This window comes from Lutra lutra, chromosome 15 (assembly GCF_902655055.1).
Source record: "Lutra lutra chromosome 15, mLutLut1.2, whole genome shotgun sequence".
Lineage (NCBI taxonomy): Eukaryota > Metazoa > Chordata > Mammalia > Carnivora > Mustelidae > Lutra > Lutra lutra.
Genome location: NC_062292.1, coordinates 35,655,731 through 35,676,812, shown reverse-complemented (window position 1 = coordinate 35,676,812; position 21,082 = coordinate 35,655,731). Strand labels below are relative to the sequence as shown.

At 50.2% G+C, this 21,082-nt stretch overlaps 1 protein-coding gene across 1 annotated transcript in view; it reads right to left on the bottom strand.

Moving 5' to 3' along the window:
- LOC125085576 (uncharacterized) overlaps positions 1-6,792 on the bottom strand; it is a 41,998-nt gene extending 35,206 nt beyond the window's left edge. The window contains exons 1-5 of the mRNA XM_047704053.1: positions 6,731-6,792; positions 6,427-6,498; positions 5,701-5,940; positions 4,351-4,623; positions 235-360 (exon numbers count right to left, since the gene is read on the bottom strand). Of these exons, the coding sequence (XP_047560009.1) occupies positions 267-360; positions 4,351-4,623; positions 5,701-5,940; positions 6,427-6,498; positions 6,731-6,792 (741 nt within the window). The 3' untranslated portion in view covers positions 235-266. The remainder of the gene's footprint in view (positions 1-234; positions 361-4,350; positions 4,624-5,700; positions 5,941-6,426; positions 6,499-6,730) is intronic.
- Positions 6,793-21,082: the final 14,290 nt, after the last annotated feature.

Sequence of the window (21,082 nt, the reverse complement as noted above, 5' to 3'; positions counted from 1 at the left end):
TCTTTCCCTCACATCACCAGGATGCCAAGGGACATCCCATCTTCCCTGAAATTGGCCATATTTGCTGCTCTGAGCTCCCCTCTTCCTCCACTTCCTCCAAGACTCAGATCACTTCGGCACACTTCCAGGACGCACCAGATCTGGAAGGGTCAACCAGTTAAACGACGTGCCCACGATGTGCCCAGCACAATACCCTGCACTGTGCTGACAGCAACGGACAGGACAGACACAGACCTGCTCCCGGGAAGCTTGGGTTCTAGTGCGGATCACAGGATAATGGGTTCAACCGTCCACTCGCCTTCCTGGCCAGATGGTGAATCCTGTGTTTTCCTCAGCAGTCTCTGAACTTCACCCAGTGCCCTACAAGTAACACACCCGTGATAAATATACGGTAAACAAATATTTCCCCAAGTCAGTGCCCTTGTGTCAACACTGGGTCAAGCTCAGGTAGGATGAGGTCACCCTAAGTTCTACAAATGAAAGGTATTTGGAGGACTTTTTCTTTTTTCTTTTTTGGGGGGATGAGAACAGTCAGAGAGCCAGGCTCTGGGGAGAACGTGTGTAGGGAGGTGTGAAGCAAGACTCCTAGAGCCAGGCTCACCCTTACCAGCTAAAAGCAGCTCTGAGTATGCTCAGCTTCTCTCCTTTGCTATTCTGGGTTGTCTGCTCCCTCCTCCCACTGCCAGCCTCCTCCCTTCCAGCAGCAATGGGAATAAACCTCAGTCACCCCCGCCCGGCCCGCGCCGTTCCCCGAACATGGTTTCCTCTTGCCACCAAAGTGCCTCACTTCCTATCCCAGCCCTGACCAGCCATGACACAAAACTATCCTGTAGGAGGGAGGGGGGTGGCTTCTCTTGATCCTAATCAGGAGTCTTCATGATGACTCCGGTATGAGGACCAGGTCCAAAGGGTGAAACCTGGACGCAAGAGGAGACCATAAACCTTGGCCACAAGAATCCTGACTACGGATTCCAGACCCAAGCCAACAAAGACACACGCCCCACAAGCTCCAAGCCGGAGAGCCTTGCTCCGTCGGAGTGGATGAATGCCAGGTTCGGGCAGACAAACGAGGCTTGGTGGCAGACTCTCGGCAAATGCATTGCCGTGAGCCCTGGCACTGAAAGGGGGCAGTGAGGCCGGACATGACAAAGCAAAGATAGCAAGGGAAATACATGGCAGGACTTGGTAGAACCAACCAGCCCCTCCTTCTCCTTGTGGGGTTTGAGTTAGTCCATTCTGCTCTGCACAGCCTAGGAAAGCAGAATGAGATGAGAGGGAGCATCAGTGGTCACAGTGAGGGCACAACCCATCCCTGCAGAGGAATTCAGATCACCAGGCTCTAAGACATGGGGTGGAGAGGTGCACCTCCAGGCTCTGGGAAAGGGCTGAAAATGAAAGGGATCTCCCAGACACAGGACAGCTCTCTCTGGGCTGACTCCAATACTCTCCTATCTCAGCTGCCCCATCATCCTCTCATGGGATAACAAAGGAAGGCCCAATGCAGAAACTTCAAGAACCTTAGGAATCTGAAATGGCTACAGTAAGCATCCCCAGCAGAGATCTAAGCACTTTGTTGGCCTACAGCACACTTTTTCTTAAAAGGCAAGACAGTAAGTATCTCAGGCTTATAGATGAGGGTCTTGGATACAGTTACACAGCTACACCACTGCAGCAAGAAAGCAGCCACAGACTGTCCAGAAACAATGAACATGTCTGGGTTCCAATAAAACTTTACTTACAAAAGCAGGTGTCTGACCTATGGATTGTGGTTTGCCAACCCTTCGTCACTGGGAAATTCTACTCTTCCAGCGTTCCCACACTCCCAAGAGGAATAGGAACCACACTCCCTCTGATGGGCTCCCACTCAGTCTGGAGACAGGGGCCTACTCTGGAGACCAGGCCTCTACCCTGTTACTCCTTCTCACAGAGCATCGAAGAAATCTGGGTGGTTTGTTCAAAAAGCACGGCCCGCACCAGAAACCCAGACGAAGGTGGATAAAACTTTGGATGTCAAATCTGAACGCTTTAAAGATGGAGGAAACCAGACCTCTTAGACAAGGCACTTTTCCCTAGAAAAGGGAGTACCTCGCCAAAGATCATACTGCTTGCAAAAGGCTCCGGACACTCTGTCCAGTCCTCTTTCTCCTCTAGAGTGATGACTGGGAAGGAACCAGAACAAACAGCCATCCTGGCGTCAGGCTAAGGACCTATGGCTCACCTCTCTAGCAGGTACGTCTTGGGGCCGTTTAGCAATCTCTAAATGAATGGTAAACCAAAGGGCAAGGAGAAAGCTTGGAGAAGTAAGTGTCTGTATCTATCTTTCCAGGACATGTCCTCCTGGACATAGTTACCAGGGAGAAGGAAACTTAAACAGAAACCTGAACTTCAAAAAGGGGTGTGGTTTGGTAGCGGACGTGCGTGTTCATTAGCAGAAACGGGTCCAGCAGTCTGGGCGGGTGCTGGGATCAAAAACAAGTACAAGACATACAGCCTCACCCTATCTAGGCCGATTGCCCTGCGCCCTGGGCGCTCTCTCTCTCTCTCTCTCAGTATACGTTCTTAGCAACCTAGTGCGTTCAAGACCTTGTGATACAATTTCCTACGAGTCTTGTCCCAGAATTGACTTTCACTGCAAACTCTGACCATTAACATTCTACCTGGACACCCTGCCAGGGTCTTGAAGGCAGTACGTCTGAAATCCAATCAAACACGATGCCCCTCAACAGGTCTCATTCCTGATTCTTCCGTCAATCACTAAGACCCAGTATCGTACCCCTTATTCTCCCCATGTCCTATCCATAAGCCAAAGTGGCTCTCTGAACTACTCTTCCTCTGCATTCTGATAGGCTCTACCCTAATCTATCACCTCCAGTCTGGAATACAGCCAGCCTCCTGCCTGGGGCTCCAGATTCCAGGCTTGTAACAAAGCCAGGCTGATCTTCCCATATATACCTACCTTTCTCCCATCTACCACAATCTCTTCAAAGTCAAGGCCCAGTCCTGTCTTCCCAGCTCCGAGAACGTTACTTAACATGGGAGGTATGTAGTCTCTACGAATGAATGAACCCCAGCTTTCATTGGGAGCCTGGACCACAAAAGAAACCTCAAGGCCTTCCTAATCCCTACTATGGGACTATGCTGTCAGGCTCTGCAGGCCCTCACCCACCCTTTCCACCCCCAGGTCCCACCACCCCAGAAACAAGCGCCATCTAGCCAATCAATGTTGACCCTCCTCGTGCGCCAGTCATTCCTGCATCCACGTCTCTGCCCACGCTCTGCTCGCCCTGCCCTGCAATGACGTCCCTGCCCTTCCCCCTCCATCCATCCAACTCCTGCGCAAATGCCGAGCTCCGGGGAGAGATAAGAGATGCAGAAAGGCGCAAGATGATTTAAAAAATGGGGAAGAGGGGCCCTGATGGGGATACACTGGGGTCTCTGATCCCTGGAGCCATCAACCTCCCAATGGGTCGCAGGCGATTAGAGAAGGAAGAGGCGGGAGGAGGAGCCAGATTTTTCCACTGAACGAAAGGCATGATTTTCATCACTGCTTCTGTTGCCCTGGTAACCAGGGACAGCCCAGTGGAGAGTACAGTAAAAGAACACCATGTTTATCTTTGCTGTCTGATCCACTTCCCTGTACACCCTTCCCTGACCATCCCTGAGCTCCGAGGCCTGCTCCAAATTCCTCCTAATGCCACTCTACCATCCTTCTAGTCACTTCTGCTCAAAACCTCAAAGCAGAGTTAATTTCTGCCCCTCTCCCTCCAACCCTACATACCATGTATTCTTTCACTACGACATCTGGGGTCCATATCACCACACCCATCCGCCATGCCAGGGGGCCCTCAAGATGAAACGCAGGCCTCAAAACTCAAGGATGGCAACCACTCCACCAGACGGTTCACTGGGCAAGGGGGGCCTCGGGAAGCAAGACAGTGAGGAAGCCGCCCAATCACCTCTTTCTTCGCCCCAAACAGCTGGTATGGATGGGCCCCTGATCTCCCATTCGCCCTCCGGGACCTGGGATCAGGCGGAGGAGCCAGGCTGAGCATGGGGGAGAAGGTCCACCCGCAAACTTCCACAGATCCTGCCTCCCACAGGGACACTGTGTCGGCGTGACCTGAGAGCGGAGACACAGCGCTCGCCCTGGGAGATTATATAAGCGTTATATAACATGGTAGCACCAATAAGCACATGGATGCAGGGGTGAGTGCCAGGGACGGGCCAGGGGTGCAAGCAAACCCAAGGGGCTGGAGGTACAGGCCTTTTACCACCAATGCAAAGCAGCACCAGGCCCCAGCCTGTCTACACCTGCTCCTTTCACCCCAGAGGACACACAGAGAGACTTGCCTGGCTCTGCATTCTTCTTCCCACGCGGGGCAGCAGGGAGGGGCTGCAGCCATCACGCCCCGGCCCACCAGCAGCCTCTGTCCCGGCAGCCTAAGCCAGGCTGCCCTTCCAGTGGGCAGCAGCAAGGGGGCCAGGGTCCGGGAGGGCCTGGGAGCCAGTAGCCCCCTCCTCTCTGTCCTTGCACCAGAATATGTTTGTTTGGGGAACAAGTGCTGCAGCGGCTCCAGGATTGGATGAGCCAGCCGTCCCTCTGCTCTGTCATTTGCAGTTCCTCTAAAAAAAAAAAAAAAAGAAGAAGAAGAAAAAAAGAAAAAAACAAAACAAACCGAAAGGGAAAGAAAAAAGAAATAAGCACATCTGGCAAATGCCAAATCCCAAATTTTGGTCTACAGCTCTAAACAAGGCTGGAAAGACAAGGTCCTAAGGACATTACCCTATTTCCCTACAGACCCCACTTCCTACCACCTATGAACTTGAGCTATACGCCTGGAGATTCCCCCTCACCTCCAACCCCAACCCCCCAACCCCTATCGCTGGAGCTGACTCTGTTGCTCAAGCTTCTTCAACCACAGGCTTTCTCACAGACCACCCAGCCTCTGGCCCCGGCCCCCAGCCTCTGCAGAGTGCTCAGAGTATGCGGCTCTGGATATATGCACGCGGGAGCCAGGCGGCCGGCTAGGGGCAGTTCGAGGCAGTTCTGGACCAGGTCTTCATCAAACTCCTCCACCCTCACCACCCCAACCACTTCATCAATTTGGGGGGGGGGGGGGAGGCTGATTAGAGAGAGAGAGCCCAGTGGCATCTCCAGCAGCCAGCCCTCTCCCGAACTATGCCTCTGGCCTTCCCGCCGCCTCCACCACACGCACCTCCGCGCCCCCTGAGGAAGGGGGGAGAAAGAAATACGCATTAATATCACGAGCCTCAGCGCACCAGCCCTCGCCCCCTCAACCACCTGTCTCTGCGCTCTCCCTCCCCCACCGCCTTCCTCAACTCCGGGCGCCCCCTCTGCAGCAAAGGGGCACCACGCCCACTGCGGAGCCGAAAAACGCAAGGTGGGAGTGGGCACGGGCTGCCGCGCCGGGGCCGGGGGGCTGCTCCGCCACCTCCCCCGCCCGGCTAGCCCTGGCCCCAGAGCCCGGGGCTGCTCCCCGCCACGATCCACACCAGCACACGCGGCCCGGGCAGCGGCATCCGGAGGCCGCACCGCAGCGCGGGTGGGGCGCGAGCCGAGGGGCCCCGGCATCGCCCCCGGCGCCCGCCCCGGGGCCCTCGGGGAGCGTACGCAGGCCCGGCCTGCGGTGCCCCCCTCCACCTCTTACGCCCGACACCCTGCCAGGGCCCCGCTCTCACCTCCGGCAGCCTCCTCCCTCCCGGGGGACCGCGCAGCCCACCTTGCAGCCCCCAAGCGCCCAGCGAGAGGCGCGCGATGCGCAGCCGCTGCGGACCCCGGCTCTGCCGCGGCCGCTTCCCGGGAGTGTGAGCTCAGCCCGCCCGCGCGCCCGCGCTTCCCACGCTCGGTGCCCCGCGCCGCGCCACCCAGCGGCCGCGGGGGGCACGGCAGGCTCGCGTCCGGGAAAATCTGCCGCAGCCCTGTCGACCGAGTGGGAAATTCCCAGAATTTGACCGAAGCCTTGCTGTGGGGCGGGGGACCTGACGGGCCCACTGACCGACTCCAGATTTGGGGCGGAACGGCTCCCCTCCAACCCCGTCTCCCTAGGCGCTTCAGAGTTCTTGCTTGATTCCCGGATTTCCGCGCCCCCCCCCCCCCCCCCCGCTCCTCCGACCTTGCCTTTTTTATTCCTCCCAGGGCAGTGGGGACTGTGGCGCGGGTGACGACCACTATGGTGGAGAGGGGGTGGGGGTCAGGTGTGGGCAAACGGCAGGAAACGCATGAGGCTAGCATTCCAAGGCTTCCTTGGGCCTATCCAGAAAGATCCCAGGTATGCACGGGTCAATTCCCAATCGGAGCTTTTCACACACACGCACACACACACGCAAACACCCCACAGGCGCGCAAGCGCGCCTCCAGCCACCTGTAAATTCTAACTCAGGGGAATTGGAGTGCTGTTTGCTTACCTTTTCTCAGATCCAGACCCTTCTGAGGATTGGAGGAGAGCTGTGGGCCGCTCTCCGGTAAAGTCCGCGTGCCTACATAAACACAATTTCGCACAGTCAGGGCGTTCTCAGACTTCTCAAAGCGCCATGGACCCCAGTATAAGAACTGGGTCTGCAGATACCCTAAGACAGCAGGAGGCTGAGCTGGTGATTACTTGTACCCGCTGCCATCTCTATCATAGTGTTCCTTCCTTCAGACTATCTCCTTTTACCCCAAGCTCACGTTTCTTCCTGTAGAAATTCCATCTTTTCTGGTAAGACTCACCCAGAGGCCTCTTCCTTCTGATTTTCCCCTTCAGAAGTGCCATCTGAGACCTCGGGAGACATGTACTTTATGCCACTTATGGCTATTAACACTGTACACATGGAACTGTAATTATTTTGTGGTTGGTTGTCTTCTTGGTCCTTCCAGATAATAAACTCTTTTAAATCAGTTTCCCCCCACTACTAACGTGCTTTATATGGTATGCCCTTGACCAACAGCGCTTCAAAACCAAAGAAAAGGAAGTTGCAATGAGGGAACAGAAGACTCATAGGAGGCCGGGAGATGAATCTCTTTGCTCCAAAGAAACTCAAAGCCTCCCCTCCTCTCCCATGCTGTACCAACAACGTATAGCCACCATGTGCATACTCGGTGCCTGGCAGATGGAATTCTCAAGGTAGCAGGATCTTTTCATCCATTCCTCCTCCTCTGGGGAAGATGGCCATAATTTAGAGGTCCCTGGTGAAGTTGGGATACAAGTTCATAGCTAGAAAGCAGACATTCTACCCCCAGAGTCCCCTTATCCAATAAGGAAAATCATCACCCAGTAGTTGCTCAAGCTAATGTCATCCTTGACCCTTCCCTCTCACTTCCCTCTCTCTACACACATTCCCCATCAATCACCACTTCTTGGTTTTACTTCCTAAATCTATTTCAAAGGTTGTCCTTGTCTTCAGCTCCATGACCCCATCTGGAGCTCAGCTCACCATTATTTCTTGCCTGAATTTCTGCATTTTTCTCCATGTATCTGCTCTATCTGCCTCCAGTCTTGCCAGGCTCAGATCCAGTCTCTTCACATCCCAGCCAGAAAAATCTTCCAATGATCTCAATCATTTCCCTGCTACAAATCTTAGGTTCCAAATAAACAAACAACCCAAATCCAAACAGAAACCCTTTAGGGTAGCTCCACATTGCACCAAAGATGAGGTTCAAACTCCTTTACCCACTTGCCAGGCCTCTCTAAACTGAGCTCAACTGTCCCTCCAGCCTCCTCTCTCGTCACTTTCCTCTTACCCTTTATACTTTAGTCATCCTAAACACCATGCCCTTTCCCACCTCGAGCTGAGAACGCCCTTCCATGATTTTTTATGAAGCTATGCCCTCCTCTACAGATTGCCCTATGGTCTCCTCCCATGTCCCCTAGTCTAGAGCATTCTAACATTCATCACACAGTATTGTCCCTTACTTATATGATGTCTGCTTTCTCTGCCACACGGGGAGCTCTGCAAAGCACCCTCGATCCCTGGTGCCAGGTAGAAACGCAACCAATATTTACCAAATGAACGAAGGCTTTGAACATGACACATACCCCAGAGCGCGGTCATGCTGCTTGATCTGAAAGTCCGGTGTGGTAGGGCCAGGCAGCCTGCTTTTGAATAATTGCACTGCTCACTGTTCTTAGTGAATTTCAATCTCTCTGAGTCTTTTGAGTTCCTCAACTGAAAAATAGGGATAATCATACTCAGGTTTGGGGATCCGAAGGCTGCCTGAGATATCTGTGGAAGTATTTTGTAATTCTTCATTACTTCACTGGATCCTCACAACAACACTTGAGGTAAGCAGCTGACATTTCCCATTTTGCATATGAGGAAACTGAAGGTAGCTAATGCAAAGCAGTTTGCCTGAGGTCACCCAGTTAGTTGTCAGGGAGCAGGGACCGGTTGCTGACTCCCAAGCCCAGGCTTTCCCCAAACATACATCACCACCGCCCCTCCCTCCCATCCCCGAAGTAGAAAGCAGAGTTGGGACTCATTCATATTGACAACCTGAGGATCGTGCAGCTGGAAAATGTCACCACTTACCATTTCTGAAGGGGTTTCTTTGGGAGGGAGGAGTGGTGCATTGTTGCTAGAAAGTAAAATCGGTAACAACAGGTATTAGGGCAGGAAGGAGTAGGGTAGGGAGAAAATGACCTTGAGGCTGACCCTATACTCCCTATCTCTGACCCTTCTGCCACTTTGGTGGTTATCTCCCTTGACAGCCCCCTTTTGCCACATAGTTGGACCCCTGAGAGCTCTGAGGTTCCCCCCAAACTGGAGAACTTCCATTGCCTTCATGTTTCCGATTCCGTCTGTCAGCAAATATTTACTGAGATCTTGCTAAGTGCTTTGTCACTGCCTGCAGAAGACTGGCCAAATGATTTCACCTCTCTGAGCCACGGGTCCCCCATTCTGCAAAATGGGATTGATGATAGCCTGTCACACGGTTGTTCTGAGGATTAAACAAGATAACCTAACAGCTGCTGGTGGGCTGTTGCTAGTGGAGACACCTGCCTCCGACACCCCCCTCCGTGTCTGCTAGTTTTCATTTGAGTGCATGGGTATGTCAGTTTGGTAACTAGGGGAGGGTAGAGGGGAGCAGAGGTGCTGGAAAAGAGAAGGAGGGAGTCTGAAGGCCACAGTCCTCCCTGCTGTGCCCCTCCTGGGGACATGGAGAGAGCGGTGGAGCCCAGAGGCTCTTTGAACTGTTGGAGCGAGAATGACTTGTGAGTTTCTGGGCCCTTTGAGTCAGCCTCAGTGATGAGAGGCCTTTTCAAGCTCTCGGTGGGCAGGGGGCACGGACCACCGAGAGTCAGAACAGGAGAGGAAGAGCCCAGCCACCATGGTTTGATGACCACAGCTGTGAGGGTTCCTATGGGGTTCTTTTTTGAGAACTCCCAGAAATAACTCTAGGGCGCCCTAAGAATGTCGGTGAAGTCAGCCAACAAGCTGTAGCCAATGTAAAACACAGAGGTGTGCCTGGCACATAGTAGGAACTCAGTATGGGTCGGTTCCCCGAGATGAGCTTGCTTCAGCCTCAGCGCGTGGAGGGCTGTGTTCCTGTCTTCTCACAGCACTGCCTTTGCACGAAGCATGTGTGCTTCTCACTGTGTCCAGTGCCCTGGGGGACACCCAGTAGAACTGCCCTTCACAGATCCCCCTGTGTGGTTATGGTGGTTTTTCTCTTTAAAGATTAAATCGTTTCTTCCTTTTCTGCTCAACAAAGACAACAGCCCTTTGGTTTTTGATAAACGTTCCTTCCCTACTAGCAGGTGGATTTGCCCCGGGCACTAAGAGCTGTGCTTTTGAAACACACACATGCCCAGCTGTTTGAATCTGCTACTTCCGTCTTTCTTACTTCTCTTATCTCCTGCCCGTGGGGCTGAGTTTTCTTTGCCTTGGCAGGCTGATAACAAGTGGAAGGACGAGAACAGTTCTAATTAATAGACTAATTAGTGGTACAAGACTTTAATAGCTGATTATAGGAAAGTCATTCCCCACCCCCCAAGTGATTGATTTATTTAGTGCTGATATGCTGCATTATGGCAAAATAGCCAGCCTCTAATTGTCCATTGGTTGCTTTAATGGGTCTTTTCCTTCTCTTTCTTTTTCCTCCTTCCCCTGGCTATTGGTGGGCACAGGCAGAATGGGAGAACTCAGAACCAGCTGATGAGCAGCTCTGAACACACCGAAGTGGTGGGATTCCGATGTCACCCCCCTGTTAAAAGCTCAGAGCTAGAAAGGGAATGGGAGGGATGAGAAGGAAGGAAGCAAGACAGTCCTGCCCCTATTTGTAGGTTTACCTCCCCAGGACACTTCCCTGATGATACCTCACCTCCTGCAGGGCATAACTCACACACAAGTAGTTGCATTCAAAAATAGCAAAAAGCTTGAAAGAGTCCACTGAATGGAGTGCCCACGTGATTCAGTCAGTTATAAGCCTCTGCCTTTGTCTCAGCTCATGATCTCAGGATCCTGGGTTCGAGCCCAGCAGCAGGCTCCTTGCTCAGCAGGGAGTCTGCTTCACCCTCTCCCTCTGCTCCTTCCTCCAGCTTGTACTCTCTCTCTCTCTCAGATGGATAAATAAAATCTTAAAAATAATAATAATTAAAAAAAGAGTCCACTGAAATCCCACTATCTGGGTTCAAATGCTGGTTCCCCCACTGGCCGTCATCTGAGCTCGTCATTTAACTTTACTGTGCCTCGGTCTGGTCATTTATAAAGTGGAAACACAACTGTTTGTCCCCAGGAGCGTTGTGAGGATCGTATGAAACACACCAGGTAAGCCAGGTAAGGCACGGAGCACAGTTCGTGGCCCATCCTGAGCCCTGAGTGACATTAGCTCTGATGACCGACACTGCCTGAGATTATTTAACTTACCTGATACACAGAAGGAATTTGATAAATGTTTGTAGAATGAATGAATGACTATATCATCTTTTTCAAGGAGATCGTGAGGCCTTGAAGCTCAAAACGGTGAAGAAAAGAGGAAATTGCACACTAAATCATAGTAAGAAGCTACCTGTAATTCCGTGCTTATCACAGGCTGGGCCCTGAGCTAATTATGCTTTCTGTACCTTCTCTCATTTAATCCTTATATAACCTGATTTTTTATCAGCCTTCCCAAATCATGTGTTTTGGTAATTAAAAAAAAATTTTATTTATCTACTTGACAAAGAGAGATCACAAATAGGTGGGGTGGCGGGTGTGGGAAGAAGGCTCCCCGCTGAGCAGAGAGCCCGATGTGGGGCTTGATCCCAGGACCCTGGGATCACGACCCGAGCTAAAGGAGGAGGCTTTAACCCACTGAGCCACCCAGGAGCCCTAATCATGTGTTTTTGAAATAGGTCCAGTCCCCATACCAGATTTTGTGGGATGTCTGTGTTCTCCCCCAAGACTTTCAAAGATTCTTGGGGGATGAGCTGACATTTCCTTTTTAATAATTTTAAAAAATATATTTTATTTATTTATTCACGTGAGAGAGTGCATGAGAGAGAGAGAGAGAGAGAGCACAAGCAGCGGGGAGGTATAGAGGGAAAGGGAGAAGCAGACTCCCAGATTAGCAGGGACCCCGATGTGGGACTCAATCCCAAGACTCTGGGATCATGACCTGAGCCGAAGGCAGACACTTAACCGACTGAGCCACCCAGGCACCCAAGGCTGACATTTTCATGATGACTTTTCTTTTTGAATTCCTCTTCTGGCTAAATTCAACCTCTTGCATCTTCCTCCTGACAATGTCATTCTCTTGACCCATCACTCTTACTCATAGCAAGCTGGACATCTTCCTTCCTTCCTTTGATCCCGGAAACCCTAAGAACAGGGGGCCATTTTGTGTGGAAGAGTTACTGGAGGTCAGAGGCGAGATAGGGTGCCTGTAGCCGCACTGAAGGCAAAGCAACAGCTAAAAGTCACCACACTTGGGCTCTCCACCTCCCCCACCTTACACCCTCCAGGCTGTCCAGCTGTCCAGAGCCCTGCCCACGGGCCATTTTTCCCTCCCAAGATACCTTCTCTTCCATCTCTCTACTGTTCCCCACCTCTCCCAGGAAACAGCAGTTTCCTGTTACTTTGTTACACAAAGACACTGAGCTCTCTGAACAAATGTCTCTGTTCTGGGCTATTCTCAATCTGGGGTCAGAGAAGAAACTGAAATGCGTGAATAGGAGGGTGCTCAGCTGCTTTTCTTAACCACTCAAGTTTCCTGAAGCATTTTCCTCAACAAATGAGCCAAGTACCTCTGAGACAAACCCTGCCCCGCCCTAGAATGAAGAAGTTTGGCAGTCATATTTTTATATACAATTTTTTCCTCCCTGCTCTACTTCTGGTGATGATATGAGGTAAATATGATCCTTATTTCTTTTCTCCAGGTGAGGAACCTGAAATGATACAGGTTAAAAATGTAAACCGCTCAAGATCACATAGATAATGCCAGAGCTGGACTCCCAGGGGAGGACTGAGTCCCAAGCCAGGGAGACCAACCACAAGGTCACATGGTCGCTTGATAAAGTTCTAGCAGGTCCGAGGTTGGTTCTTCCACAGGGCAAGCCTTTCACAGGAAACCTGTCAGTGGGGGAGGCGGTGTGGGTGACAGGAAAGCAAACTGATTGAGTGAAGGTCAAAGATTTTAGAGCAGAGCGAGAGCTAGAAATAGCTACATACCTCTAGCTCCATGTATGACACCCTGGAGTTATCGCTATTAATCACCATGGAGTGATTACCTGATTGCTTTATTTCTTGATGCAGTGCTTTCTTCAACCTTGGCCTGGGGCCCCCTCTTTAGGAAGATAAGGCCGACGTTCTTTTGCTCTTGGAGTGATGACTTCATATTGTTGGGTCCCCCCAAAAGTTGGGTACCCCAATAATGGGTCCGTGATTAAAGGAGCGAGACTGATACAAAGTGAAGGTCAAGCAAAGCTTTATTTCGCTCCAAGCATCAGGAATCAGACCGACCGTCAAAAAGACCGGTCGGGGCCGCCCCTACAGAGAGGACGACCCCTCCCTGCTTTCCAGACTAACTTTTATAGAGCAAAGGCCATGTGGTTTGGCCTGGCCACACACAGGTGGCCAATGAGATTGTAACACACACAGGAAACTCCATAGTGATGCTAGGTAACCAACTGAATTACAATTTACCCTGGTAGACATTCGATTAGCCTATCACACCTTGGTTAGGATTGGTGCCAAAAGGCTCCCAAAGGGCGGGGGCCCATACTCCTTGGTAGCTAGGAGACAGTATGCGCCCCCACTGATTGAATACCTCCACCTGGCCTGACCCACCCTTGTATTTGGACTTTGTTACCTGGGACTCTTCCCCCCCCCACTTGCTTTTGAATAAGTTCCCCTGGGGAGGGTGTCAATTTAAGCTTTACAACAAAGTGGCAGTTCAACCCGGGTGGGGCTGATCCGGCTGAATAGGCCCTTACAATATTATAAAACATCTCATTGGTAGCCCACCATGTCTCAGAAGGCTGGCCCAGTGGCTGAGGCTCTTTCAAAGAGCTCAAAAAGTAGCTATGGAATGAATGGGAAAATGGCTTTTCACTCACTTTAATTTGTCATTTCTTTTCCCAAGGGCTTACCTAAGGCAGGGAGGCTGAATTAGGCAGAACTAGACGAAGGGACATCTGTCCCCGCAGGGCAGCCATCTGGGACACTGAAATTATAAAGGATGCAAAAGCATCACTGCCAATGGGATGAGGTTACCAAAATGGAATTTATCAGAACTCTTCCCAGAAAGAGTAATGAATATAGTCAGACAGAATTCTTTAATAAGTCACTCGTGGAGGGGGGCCAGATTTGACCACATAGTAGCAGTGTGACTTTGCCTTTCTCATCCCTGAAATAGGGATTATGATACTCATCACTAGGGTTTTTTCCCCAATTAAGTTCGACAATGGGAAATTTACATCTTTTATTATTACTTATGGGGCAGTCCACTATCATCTGGTTTCTGCCCTCCTACACCCTACTGATTACGTTCGTCAAGGTTGCCAACCACCCCTTTGTGGAAAACCCCATTTTTCTTCCACTTGGTGGAGTTTTGACATGGTATACCAGCCTTTCCTCTGTGAAATATTCTCTTTCCCTGGTTTCTTGTTAACCCAGTCTCAAAGTTCGCCGCTCTCTTTGTCCACCCATCTAAGTTTCCACTGAGACATCAGTATAAGTTGGCTGTCTCTTGTTGCACAGCAAATTCCCCCAAATTGAGCGGCTTCACCCAGCATTGATGATCTCACACAGTTTCTTAAGGGTTGGGAGTTGGGAAGCAGTTCAGTCGGGTGGAACAGCTTAGCTGGGCTGTCCTAGCTCTGGACCTCTCGTGCGGTCTCAGCCTTCATTCATTCACTCATTCCTTCATCCATTAGTGTCTATTTTCTTCCAAGCTCTTCCAAGCTGCCTCACATGGCTATTGGCAGGAGGTTTCGGTTCTTTACCCCGTGGACTTCTGCACAGTGCTGCTCGTGACGTGACAGATGGCTCCCCCCAGAGCAAGTGATCCCAGAAGAATGAGCCTGTGTGGCCAAGATCAGAGCCATTGTGTCTTTGATAATCTGATATCTGCAGTGATGCATCATCACCTCCGCCCTTGTCACACAGACTGGTACACGTATGAGAAGCCAGTCCTGGGGGGCGTGTCTACCACGTGGAAGTAGGCTGTCTAGCACAGCCCTCTCCTTTGCTGACCCTTAAACGTCCATGTTCCCCAAGGTTCTCTTCTCTTCTCATCCCCCCCGCACACCCTTGATACTAGCCTGCTCTCCAGGACTCCCAATTACTGTCTAGACTCCAAAACATGCGGGCTGCCTCTCTAGACAGTTGTCTCTCAGAAACTTCGGGGTGGACACTGCCCCCTGGGTCCCCAAGGTGCCCACTTTCCATGCGGGCTCATCCTCACTCCCGGTCCTATTTCTCCTCCTGTGTTTCCATCTCAAGAACGACAGCCTTGTCCACTCCCTTGTCAAGCAAGAAATGAGAAAATCATTCCTGATTCCGCTTTCCCTTTTCTCCCACATCCAATCAACATGTTAAGGGTTTTCGCGTTTTCATGGTCCCCCTTCTTTTTATTTTGAACAATTTCGAACAGACAGGAAGATGAAATGGAGAGTAAAATGATGCCCTATTTAGTAGAACCCTTCTTCGAGAGTCACCACGACTCACATTTTATACCGTATTTGCTTTTCCTCCCCACCTCCTCTCACAATACACACATATTTTTCATAGTAATAGTAACATGCTACTCATTTTTCCACCCCCAGGCTCTCACAGATGTGCAGTGCGTGTTTGTGTATGAGGTTTCCATGTGAATATACAGGATTTAAAAGTAGATTGTGGATAATAGGACCCTTCGTCCTTCAACATGTCTGCCGGGATTTCCTAAGAATAAGGGCATTCTCCTATATGTCATCATTACACCCAGGAACCAATGCCAGTTGATCTGATCTCCCCAATATCTCTCCAGGGAAGCCACTTTTTTTTCAGGCCCCCCTTTCCCTTATCTTCAGGAGTGTGATCACCTCCCAGGTGCGTTTGCTTTCAATCCACGCTCCTCGTTGCTGCCAGAGCGAATTTTCTACAGTGCAAATCTGATAATGTCGAAGCCTTACTTGAGACCTTTCAGTGGCTCCACATTACCTTCAAAATAAAGAATAAACTTCACATGGCTTACAAAGCCTTCACCGTCCAGGTTCTGCTGGAGAAGCACCACTAGACAGAAACCTAATATGAGCTAGTCCTGTGCCTTTACGCCGATGATAGCTACATTTTAAAAAGTGAAACAAAACCTCCAAACAATTGCAAAAAACCCCCAAACACACAAATGAAGTTAATCTTGAAAATACATTTTACTTAACCCAATAGATTCAAAATATTACCATAGCAACACAAGACCCATGTAAAATATTATTTTTAATTAATTAAAAATAAGGTAATTAAGGTAATGAGACGGCTCTTATATTCTTTTCTCTTTTTTTCCCCGGGTCTTTAAAATCTGGTGTGTTTTTTATGTACAGCACATCTCAAAGCAGATGTTGTCTTCAAGGGTTAAAGCGAAATGTATTCCTACCCAAACAGGAAGATTATATTTAACAACAACAAAAAACTCATCCTGCTTGGGTTTTAAAATTTGAATTGATTAAGATGAAATAAATGGGAAGTTCTGTTCCTGATTCATAAGAGCCACATCTTCTATACTCAGCAGCCACGGCTACAGACAAAGGATAATTCTAGAGCCCCAGCTCTCCACGTATGATCCACGGTCCCCTGGGAGTCCTTGGGACATTTCCAAGAGGTCTTTGGGATCAAAACTATTTTTGCAATAATGCTAAAAAATGTGGTTTGCCATTTTCCACTTTTCTTCTCTCTGAAGTGGAGACACCGTAGTTTTCCAGAGGCCACGTGACACATAACGTGGCAACAGACTGAACACCGACCCAAAGGGAGTCAGGAGTGTTCTACTGAGTCAGATACTGAAGAGATGGGCTAACGTGTAAAACAACATCCCTCTTCTCACTCAGTGTTTTTATTTTGGAAATATCATTAATTTTCATGAATGGGTAGGTTCGTTGTCTACTCACATAAGGAGAAAATGATCATTTTTAAATGAATTACTGAATAATTAAAAATTCTCCGATTTAATTTCTGATGTAGCAATTATCAGTAGATGTAACTCTCAAAACCAAAAGCTCTCTGAAGTCCTCAATGACTTCAAACCGTGTGAGAGGGCTTTGAGGACAGCTTTCTAGAACCTGCCTACCACTCCAGCCTCACAGCCTGGGATTGGCCCCTCCTCCTTCATGTTTGTTTGCATGAAATTACGGCTCCAGACAAGATGAAGCAGATGTACCTCTTCCTAGTCCTTGGGCTCAGTACTTCTAAAAACTCTGGATCATATATATAACCAAAAGTAAGAAGACTCTGAAAGGTAAAGTGAGGCAGGGGAGGGACCTCATGACTCAAAGGATGCTGCGTCATCAGGGTGGCGTCAACAGAGGGAGCCTGAACTCCCACTCTGGGTCAAGGATAACGGGGCACCCACCCCAGCAGGAACAAACAGTTGAATGGGGGGCCCGGACTTCTGTCCCAGCCCCCTGGTGTGAAGGAGGAGGCACCCAAGCAGGGCAGTATCAAATGGGGTCTGCTAAAACAGGAGATGGAAATGAAATCTAGAGTCTTGTAACCTCGTACCTAAAACATCAGGATAGCAATTTGAAATCACTCGTAATACCAAGAAACCAGAAACATCTCAACTTGAATGAGAAAAGATAATTAATAGACACCAATACTGAGATGACTGAGATTTTGGAATTATCTGATGAGAATTTTAAAGATTTTATTTATTTATTTGTCAGAGAGAGGGAGAGAGCGAGCACAGGCAGACAGAATGGCAGGCAGAGGGAGAAGCAGGTTCCCTGACGAGCAAGGAGCCCGATGTGGGACTCGATCCCAGGACGCTGGGATCATGACCTGAGCCGAAGGCAGCTGCTTAACCAACTGGGCCACCCAGGCGTCCCCTGATGAGAATTTTAAAACAGCTATCATAGAAATGCTTCCATGAGCCATTGTAACGTGCTTGAAATAAAAGAACAAATAGAAAGTCTCAGCACAGAAATACAGGATGCAAAGAAGAATCATATTCTCTGCTTAGACTCGAAAAGAACCCCTTGCATTTCCGGAATGACTACCCTCACTTTGCTCTTCCTGGAACACTGATCTCTAATGTCTTCTTTTTTAAAACCCTGATTGTCCTGGATGTCACCTCTTCTGGGAAGCCTTCCCTGGTAGCCATGTCCCTTCCACTCAAAGTATCCTTCACCATATCACTTAGATTCAATGCTAATTGTCATTTGCCCCCCGCCCCATGCTCACCAGTCTAAAAACTTGACAAAAGAGACTGTATCTTATCCCAAGTGCCAGGCATCATATCTGGTTTATAATGAACACTCCAAAAAAAAAAAAAAAAAAAAAGTGGGGGTTGTTGAATAAACGAATAAATCAAGAATAAATGGGAACTATTCAGTGGTTCTCTCTTTCCTATTCAACACAATTAGTCTCTGGGGCCCGGCACTCCGTGTGTTACTGCTCACTTCCTGCCTTGCACTTTACTGTGTTGTTATCTAAAGGTACTGATCGTATTCTCTTCGAGATCTAAAACTCTGTGGGTTCCAATAAACTTGTACCTTACTCGTCTTTGCTTCTGCCCCCTGAGCCTCGAGCACAGCTCCCTTTACTCTGAAAACTCAGTTTTGTTTTCTGAGATAAGAGTCCTTGCTTCATTGGGTTTCTGTGAATATTAAAAAATATATACTGTTTAAATTTTGGTATTTGAAGAAATACACAGAGAGACCAAGCCCTGTTAGCTGGACCTTCAAGACCTCTTTGCTCCATTTCCACTGTTTTCACCCAGCTCCCAACTGTGATCCTTACTCTGGCTACGATCAGCCCACCTGTCCTCCTCCTTTCTGCTCTCTCACCTCTCTACCCCCATTCTCTACTCAGCGGCCAGTTTCACCCTTTAAAAACACAAGTCAGCTCATATTACTTCTCTGCTCAAAACCTTCCAGTGGTTCCCCATCTTTAGCTAAGAGCCAAACTCCTTACCAAGGCCTAAAAGGCCTACTGGGACTGGGCCCGCTGAGCCCCCTGCACTGGCTCTGATGTTGCCTTGGCCACCTTCTTGCCCTCCTTCAGAGGTTTGAATTTGCCATCTCCTCTGCGTGGCATGATCTCTCCCTCATTTCATTCGAGTGAGCTATGCTCTCAATTCTCATCTCCGTGGGAGTGACCACCATATGCTAAGTACCGACCATCCCTCTCAATCTTTTGTATTTTTCATAGTTCTTCGTACAACCTGAAAACATAGGTCTTTATGTACTTAGATAAATGTGTTTTCTTACTGTCTTTCCTCTCCACCAGAATCGTAAGCTCTGCATGGATTTGTTCCTGCTCTGTCCCCAGCCCCTGGAACAGGGCCAATCCCCAGCAGGGTGTGTTTTGTGAGACTTTTGGAATGAATCAAGGTTGGCCATGAGCTCCTTGGGTGGGGGCTTTTGGAAGAGAAGCAGCATCCTGTTGCCCAATATTGCCTACCTGCTACCGGATGTGCGTGAAGAGGAAGTGTGAGGTTAATCTACCTGGAGGGGATGGAATGGGGATGTCCCACGTATCCAGACTCAGAGGACAATTGTGTTTATCCATTCAGATGCAACTTGGGCAGAAGACACTTCTGGGTATGCTTTCCACAGCGGACTGTGTGACACTCCAGTTCATTCCCTGGGCTATGGGCACAGCAGTGCGAGCCGAGCCTCACAGCTTCCCACGGTCTTCAGTCTCTGCTTTGTCCCAAGACCCCAGGACCTGCTTGGCTGTCCAGGCATGGGAACACATGTGGATAAAAGGCTCTAGAGGTGAAGACCCAAACCTATTCTGACCCTGCCCTCGCCAGCCTCATGACATCTAACTGGAGGAACCCTGAAGCCTGGTGGAAGCATGGGATAGTAGGATGAAGGGAAGAGCTTCAGGTGCTGGACACCGGAGTTCCAGGGCATCTGGGCAAGCCAGCCACGTCTCCTCTCTGGGCCTTAGTTTGTCTTTAATGTGACATAGGGAGTGCAGTTGCATGTGTCTCTAAAATCCTCTTCAGCGGTGACATTTCATAGTTGTATGAGCCTCATGTATGAGACCTATTGGACTATTTAAGGGTGGGGCAGCCGAGAAGAGAACCCCCACATGGAAAAAAGGGAAGTGAATTGAGTGGTAGGAGCCCAGCATGGCCAGCAGGTGGAGCCATTGCTGCATTAGGGTGCTCAGGCCAAAGGTGGGAATTTTTAAACAAGCAAAGTCCTTCAGAGCAAGCTGTCCAGCCACCCAGGAGAACTAGCTGCCACGGCACCCTCTACACACGCGCGCGCGCGCGCACACACACACACACACACACACACACACCTACTTCACCCCCACTACCCAAAGCCTACATCTGTGGACAGACTCAGGGTAAAAAAATGATAGCAGGTTGCTGGGCCTGAGGCTGGACATGTTTCAAAGACCCAGGTGCTTTTTCTCCTCCTCCCATCTTTCCCAGGAGCTTGTACCCTGTACACCTCTTCTCCCTGCCCTCCACAACCTGCCAGACCCCATTGGGTCACTCTCACGGCGGGACGTGACTAGATGGAGTCAAATGGTCTGGTCAGGAGACAGATGACTATCTCCCTTTCCTGCCACCCCCCAGGGTCAGCCTCACCTTCTAAGGAAAGTTCTAGATCTCATTCCTTGTCCCTTCACCCCTGACCCTGCCCCCTGAGTCCTGCAGAGGAACCTGTGGTGAGAGCAGTTGGAGAACATCTGGGGGGAAGTTGGGGTGGGGGAGCGCTAAAGGGAAAGGTCTGGCTTTGGCCAGATAAGAATGGAAGGATCCTTTGTTTGGCCCCAACTGCCTCTGCCACTGTTGACACACTTGGGAGTGTTTCCTGAAGCTACTGTGCAGTGTCTGACAGGGCTCCCTCCCCCACTTCCTATGGGGGCGGGGGTCGTCTGGGGGCTGCCCTTGCAGATGTGTTTGCAGTGAGGCTGGTGACTTAGTGCTGAAGGCAGAAGCCACTCCCTCTTGGAGCTGGCCCCCAGGCTCTCTCTAGAGCAGAAGCTGTCCACACCAACCTCCCCTGCTCTGCTCCCAGCTCGGGGTGGAGAGGCTGGGGTAATCCACGGGCACCAGGCTCCTTCTCTTGCTCATGCATTTTTTGCATACAGGGACCAAAGTGCGCCACTTCTCTGAGACGTGCTCACAGAGGCCCCAGGTCCTGTGCCTCCGCACACGCCCCCCCTCCATCCTGAGGGCCCCTGCTGCACTCTGGTCTGGTCTTTCTTTCTAGGACTAGAAACATCTTGCCCTTCCGTATGCCTCCTCCAACTCCCCGCGTGGAGGGAGACTTGGTCAAAGAACAGCACCCTGGTTTTTGCCTGTATCCCCTGAGATGGGCCCACCTCTTTCCTAGCTTGCCCATCCCCCTTGCTCCATATCATCGCAAAGTCCAGCTTGGTCTGACCGAGACACCTCCGTGGCATTCAGACACAGCTGGCTGGGACAGCTACACAGAACAGA